Source organism: Aquarana catesbeiana, linkage group LG02 (genome assembly GCF_042186555.1).
Source record: "Aquarana catesbeiana isolate 2022-GZ linkage group LG02, ASM4218655v1, whole genome shotgun sequence".
In the NCBI taxonomy this organism is placed as follows: domain Eukaryota; kingdom Metazoa; phylum Chordata; class Amphibia; order Anura; family Ranidae; genus Aquarana; species Aquarana catesbeiana.
This window is the reverse complement of record NC_133325.1, coordinates 412068535-412075965: the sequence shown is the minus strand read 5'-3', so window position 1 is coordinate 412075965 and position 7431 is coordinate 412068535. Positions and strand designations below refer to the sequence as shown.

The 7431-nt window shown below is 41.9% G+C and overlaps 1 protein-coding gene across 1 annotated transcript; it reads left to right on the top strand.

Annotated features, from left to right (window-relative positions):
- Nucleotides 1-16: 16 nt before the first annotated feature.
- Nucleotides 17-1286, top strand: IMP3 (IMP U3 small nucleolar ribonucleoprotein 3). The gene has a single exon (XM_073615411.1). The coding sequence runs from the start codon at nucleotides 493-495 to the stop codon at nucleotides 1042-1044; it is 552 nt and encodes a 183-aa protein (XP_073471512.1). The 5' UTR covers nucleotides 17-492; the 3' UTR covers nucleotides 1045-1286.
- Nucleotides 1287-7431: the final 6145 nt, after the last annotated feature.

The following is a 7431-nucleotide window of genomic DNA, read 5'->3' as shown; positions in this document are numbered from 1 at the left end:
GCCGGGAAGTATGACGGAAGTCTTGTGTGATTATAGCGTACCATAGTTACATGTGGGAAGGCGTTTCAAAGGCAAGACAGAGCTGCAAAGGATGCCGGGAAGCGTGGCGGAAGTCTTTGTGTATTTATACCATATCATAAGTGTATGTGGGAAGTTTAGGCAGAGCTGCAAAGGATGACGGGAAGTGTGGCGGAAGACTTTCGTGATTATAGAGTACCATGGGTGAATGTGAGAAGGCTAGGCGGAGCTGCAAAGAATGCAGGGAAGTGTGGCGGAAGTCTTCGGTGATTATAGCGGCCCATAGGTACATGTGGGAAGGTTAGGCAAGAGCCTCAAAGGATGAGCTATAGCGGAAGTTACACGTAGATAGTTGCTCACAGCAAAGCATGTTGGGAGGTGTGGCGGAAGTGTCTTTTAGTTACAGTGTTTCATAGCGGTGTTCACACGTGGGAAGTGCAGCGAAAGCCAGGACTGTGAGTCTGCCTGTGAGACATGGTGCGCAAACTAAAATACCATGAGCAGAAGCTGCTCAAAAAGGTGGACTTTATCAACTGGGAGGTGGATAACAACCTGCACGAGGTGAAGGTGCTGAGGAAATACCACCTGAACCGCAGGGAGGACTACACCGCCTACAATAAGCTGAGCCGCCATGTGAGGGAGCTGGCCCACAAGGTTAAAGACCTGGATGAGAAGGATCCCTTCCGGGCTCAGAGTACCACCAAGCTGCTGGAGAAGTTGTACGCCATGGGCCTTATTCCCACCAAGCAGGGCCTACATCTGTGCGACACGGTGTCCGCCTCGTCCTTCTGCAGAAGGCGCTTACCCTCCATTGTGGTGAAACTAAGGATGGCCCAAAACCTGAAGAGCGCCATTACCTTCATAGAACAGGGCCATATCCGCGTGGGGCCTGAAGTGGTGACCGACCCAGCTTTCTTGGTCACCAGGACGATGGAGGACTTTGTCACCTGGGTGGACTCTTCCAAGATTAAGAAACATGTCATGAATTACAATGAGGAGAGAGATGATTTTGATCTTGGTGTGTAGAGCTGATGTCAACCATCATTAGTATTTTGAACTTTGCTCAAATAGCTCTACTCTCTTGGAAAACAACTTGTAAAAGTATGGTAGATGGTGAACGGCCACTGATCAAGTACTTTTCAAATGATTTAAAGAGCCTTCTGTTTTTTGTTCTTAGTCTGCCAAGAGCAGCTGACATTGGCTTTGTAGTAGACTGTTTGTTTATTTTATATCTGTTGCTTACTATAAATATTTGCCTAGCAACTGAAGATGCTTATGCTGTTTTTTTTTTTTCCATGTTAATTTGTGCAAAATGTGAGGTATCCCTGTCTTGTTCAAATTTATCATATACAGTATGTTTTGCAGAACTTACTCCACTCATGATTCATGTGTTAGAGTAACCTCACATTTGTTAGAAAACAATCCCCTCTGGATGACCTATGTACATTGCTAGAATTTGCGCCCGTTTCCACCTTATGTGCGCACACACACACATGCAGCTTCACAGAAATGGGTCTTTATCTGTGGGGCTGCATATATGCACTACTGTGAACTGAAAGAAAGCTGTACAGTGCGCTCCCAGCACAGAAATTGAGCTGGGAGGACCGGTTCCTGATTTTTGTTTATAGCCTGTGATTTAAGACAGTTTTACAGCTCTTCACTGTTTTTTTTTTTTTTTGTTGTTGTTTTTGTTTTTTTCTCCTCTTGAATGGGGGTAAAAAAAGAATGTTGTATCTTTTCTTCTTGCGCGAGGAGAAGTGTAAGTGAAAGTTTAAAACAGATCAGAGTTTGATCTAGCTTGGGGTCAAAGGTCATGCCCAGAGTCAATGTCAAGTTTTGTGTATTTAGCACCAAATTGAAAGCCCCATTTGTCCTGAAAAAAAAATACCCAGTATAATTCACCTGGATCCACTAAGTAGTTGTGCTTTATAATGTACAGCTAAAGCATGCCAGATTTGCAAAACTGTGTTAAGAGTAGTTTTAACTCTGTCATGAACAAACTTTGTAGCAGACTCCTACCTTTTTATTTCTCTTAAAGTGGATGTAAACCTGAATTTTTTTTTTCTTCTTTTTTTTTTTTTTTTTTTATGTCACAATGTAGAATATAAGATTTCCTATCATTTGAGCCCAGTCTTGCCACACAGAGTTAATCCATCTCTGAGCAATCCTCTTTTATTGTTCAGTGAGAAAAATCTTGACAAACAGAGAAAAACTTTGTCAAATCCTCCCCCTTGCTGTGAGTGACAGGTGATTTACATCTCGTGCACTAGCCTAAGACATGCATTGTTTTTTAATTCCCTCCCCCACTCCTTTCTTCAGCAGCTCTGCAAGCATTGGCTGTTCCACACCTCAGCATGATTTGGTATGCTGAAGTCATGTGGTTACTTTCCTGTCTTTTCACTGGATGTTAGATCATAGCAGAAGTTCAGTGTAATAAATACACAGGAGAAAAGTCATATTGACAAGGGGAGTGTAGAGGTGGGCGGGGAGTCTACTGACATCACGACTCCACCCACTGAGCTCCAGACAACAGACCCACCCACAGAATATGCAGTTTTTCAGCTCTCATAACAGACAGATGGGAGACATTTGACAGGTAAAGATACATGCAGGAGGCATGTATATCCTTATAGATAACCCCTATGGCAGTAGTTTAGAAAGGATGACATTGGGTTTACATCCACCTTAAAGCTGGGTTCACACTATTGCCGCATGCTGCACACAGCAGGGGTCCGGTGTTTCCCCGTTCACCATTTCGGCTTGAATTTTTGGGCTGAATTCGGACCTGAAATGGACCAAAAGGTGCACAGGGCTTCTGTGCAAATTTGCACTGGAGCTGTAGCAGAGATATGTGAACCGGCTCCATAGAGAGCAAAACCTGCTCTGTGTCACATTCTAAACCTAATCTATCTCTGTAAAGCAAAAATTGCTGTACTTGCCTATCCTGCAGCTGGTCCAGTCCCAGCATTAGCCGTAGCTTTGCTGTGTAGGCAGGTGCAATGGAAGCCCCATAGTAAGTCTATGGGTGACGTCACTTCCTATTCATTTCACAGCCATTCTCGGTTTTCTCCTGCACACAGCATCTGCTGCTGGAGACTGTCCCGGATCGGGTGCAGAATCCATAAGTACAGCAAGTTTTGCTTTACAGGGTTAGATTAGACGTAGAATGTGACACAGAGCAAAATGTAATATCTTGCAGCTTACTAAACACGGCTGCATTTGGTTTTTCTTTACAAGGCTGGGTTCACACTTATGCAAATTGGATGTGCGTTTTCCCTGCATCCAATTCGCATGACAGGAGAGTGTGCCTGGTTCACAGTGGAGTCAGTTCATACAGCTCCGGGGTGGCCGTGGTCCGCATTTGGAAAGGGTCCTGTGTCGTTCAGATTCAGGAGCGAATTCAGGCAAAAATTCAAACCTGAATCGGTGAATATGGACGCACCGGACCCTCTGCTGTGAGCCACGGCCGCAGCATATGTGTGAACCTGGCCTAAGGCTTTTTTTTTCCTTCTGTTTTCATCAGTGATCTGACTAGTAATAAACCTCCTGTATTAGAGTGCCCCGACTCTGGATGAATAAGCACAGTGGCACCTTTGGGCAGCCGCATTTTCTATCTAGGGGTGGGGAGTGTTAGATATACTAGCAGATTTAGAGACACTAACACATTGAAGCCAAACTCCAGCTCACTGTACAGTTAAAAGCAACTTTTTATTTTTTTTGGGATAAAGGTTTTAAATAAATGAAAACAGCTCATTGTAAGCACCCCTGTCAGTGTTAAATGGTTGGTCTCAACCCTCTTGATGGTTACTTTTGCAGGAGAGCTTGTTCTTTTGAAAAACAACTGATTTGCTGATGTGATCATTAAATGAAAATAAAAGTAAGCTAAGGCCAGCCATACACAGTACTTTAATGTGTGTTGATGTCGAAGCTATGTAAATGAGCCCTTAGGGAGTATCTAACCAATGGTTTCATTGCTTGCTTAGTCTAGCAGAGGAACACTTACAGACAACATGGATTCATGAAAGACAGAAGTTGTCAAACAAATCTGATTTCTTTTTATGAGGAGGTAAGTATATCTTTGGACAGAGGGGTGGCTGTGGACATGGTGTACTTGGATTTTGCAAAAGCGTTTGACACAGGTCCCCACCCACGGATCACGTGTAAGGTAAAGTCTACAGGCATGGAAAGATCATTTTGTAAATGGATAGAAAACTGTCTAAAAGACAGAATTCAGAGAGTAGTGGTTAATGACTCCAATTTACAAGCCGACCTCAATGCACTGTTTTATTAGGCGACTATGTGGCAGATGAGGTTTAATGTTGATAAATGTAGTTATGCACTTGGGGGCTAAGAATATGCATGCATCATACATACTAGGGGAAGTACAACTGGGGGAATCAGTGGTGGAGAAGGATCTGGGGGTGTTGGTAGATCATAGGCTTAATAATCACATGCAATGCCAAGCTGCGGTTTCCAAAGTGAGCAAAGTCCTTTCTTGTAGTAAGAGCGGTATGGACTCCAGAGAGATATCATTTTGCCCCTGTACAAAACATTAGTAAGACCTCATCTGGAATATGCAGTTCAGATTTGGGCCCCAGTTCTCAAAAAGGATATGGGGAAACTGGAGAAAGTGCAGAGAAGGGCAACCAAACTGATAAGAAGCAGGGAGGAGCTCAGCTATGAAGATAGATTAGAGAAACTGAATTTATTCTCTCTTGAGAAGAGGAGATTAGGCTTCATGTACATGTTTAACCTCTCCTGAACGATTTAACTTGACAGCTAGAAACTGGCGTCTAAAAACATCCGTTTAGCCGCATTTACATGCTGCGTTTGCGTCTAGAAGCACTTGTAATAAAAAAAAAAAAATATATATATATATATATATATATATATATATATATATATATATATATATATATATATATATATATATAAATTTTTTTTTTTTTTGTTAAATTAAAAAAGTTTGTAAACTAAATGCTGTTAAATGGGAGTTACTGCTTTTAGGCTTTTACAGGCATTTAGCGTTTCACATGCCTCTGAACATCCATTCTGAACCCACTTTTTTGCGTTCCAAAAAATGCTTCTAAACTCAACTGCCTAGAAAATATTATATACGACCCTGTGTACATATACTGATAAGATAACATAGAGGAGAGTTCATGGGCAGCTGAAAAAAATGCCCAACTGCTCCTAAACGTCCGTTTACCAGCAGCAGTGTACATGAGGCCTTAGGGGGATATGATCAACATGTATAAATACGTAAGTGGTCCATATATTGAACTTTGTGTTGAGTTATTCACTTTAAGGTCATCACTGAGGGCAAAGGGGCACTCTTTACACCTAGAGGAAAAATGACAATCTCCAAATACGGAAAGGTTTCTTCACAGTAAGAGCTGTGAAAATGTGGAATAGACTCCCTCCAGAGGTGGTTCTGGCCAGCTCAGTAGATTGCTTTAACCACCTCAGACCCGGAAGGATTTCCCCCCTTAACCACCCTGACGGTTTTCCCGAGTGTTCAGCACCATTAGCGGTAACCCCAAGCCACACTCGGGATTACATTGCAGGATCCTGGTGCGGTGTTACTTACCTTGTCACCAGGATTCTGTGATGTCCCCCGCTGTGTCTGCGGGCTCTGTCTCCTCCAAAGCCTCTCTGTGCCAGGCTCTGTTCCCTGCGAGCGTCGCGATGCACTGGGGCGGAGCATAGCGGCAAATTAAAGAATAAAAAGTAAAAATCATAACACATACAGTACTGTAATCTGTAAGATTACAGTACTATACGAAATTATTTCACATCCCTTTTGTCCCCAGTGCTTTATCCCATGCCCTGCATGCAGTTTTATATTATATATACTGTTCTTTCTGCCTGGAAACTTGAGATTGTCCATAGCAACCAAAAAATGTCCCTTTATGTCAAAATTGGCTTTAGACCAGCTAGAAAACAGCGATAGTAAATTAGAACACTTGCAGAATTGAGCGAGAGTGAATCGTGGGGAAATGTATTTTATTATTATTATATTATTATTTTTTTAAAATTATTTATTATATTATAATTTATGTTTTTGTGTTTCAAACTTCATCATACCCGGGATATCTACTAGACTCTTGGTGGACAGATTTAAGTGTGTTATTGTTAAGAATTACAGACCTACAATATAAAACGCCAACTTTCCATGCAAAATAATTATACCGCTTTCAGCACCTAAAATCCGAAATAATCATACCGCCAGGGAGGTTAATGACCAGGCCATTTTTTGCTATACTGCCTCACTTTAGCTGAAAATTTTGTGGTCGTGTGACGCTGTACCCAAAGAAAATGTATGTTCTTTTTTTTCCCCACAAAAAGAGCTTTCTTTTGGTGATATTTGATCACCTCTGCGCTCTTTATTTTTTGCGCTATAAACAAAAAAAGTGTCAATTTTGAAAAAAAAACAAACTATTTTTTACTTTTTGCTATAATAAATATCCCTCAATTTTTCTTTAAAAAACAAATTTATTCATAAGTTTAGGCCGATATATATCCTTTTACATATTTTTTGGTAAAAAAAATCACAATAAGCGTATATTGATTGGTTTGCGCAAAGATTATAGCGTCTGCAAAATAGGGGATAGTTTTATGGCATTTTTATTATTATTTTTTTTTTTTTTTACTAGTAATGGTGGCGATCAGCAATTTTTATCAGGACTGTGACATTGTGGCGGACAGATCGGACACTTTTGACACTTTTTTTTTTTTGGGACCAGTGACATTTATACAGCGATCAGTGCTATATAAATGTACTGATTACTGTGTAAATGTCACTGTCAGGGAAGGGGTTAACACTAGGGGGCGATCAAGGGGGTAAATGTGTTCCCTGCTAGGTGTTTCTAACTGGGGGATGGGACTCACTGGAGGAGGAGACCGATCGCTGTTCCTAGTCTTTAGGAGCAGATGATCTGTCTCTCCTCCCCCTGATAGGACCGGGATCTGTGACTCTAGCCCACGATCACGGGTGGCCAGCAGGCATCGTGACTACCGGTCACGTACATCGGGTCCCCCGCCGTGCAACGGGCATGCGCGCGCCTGCTAAGGCTGTTTAAGGAACCGACGTACCTGTATGGCGGTTCGCGCAAGACTGCTAACCTACCGCAGTATATGTACGTGAGCCAGTCGGGAAGAGGTTAAGAAAGGCCTGGATTCTTTCCTAAATGTACATAATATAACTGGGTACTAACATTTATAGGTAAAGTTGATCCAGGGGATCAGGAAGGATATTTTTTCCCCTACTGTAGCAAATTGGATCATGCTTTGCTGGGGTTTTTCGCCTTCCTCTGGATCAGCTGTGGGTATAGGATTGTGTATATGGGATTGTATGATTTAAAAAAAAATGTTTTTTTTATTGGTTGAACTGGATGGACCTATCTCTTTTTT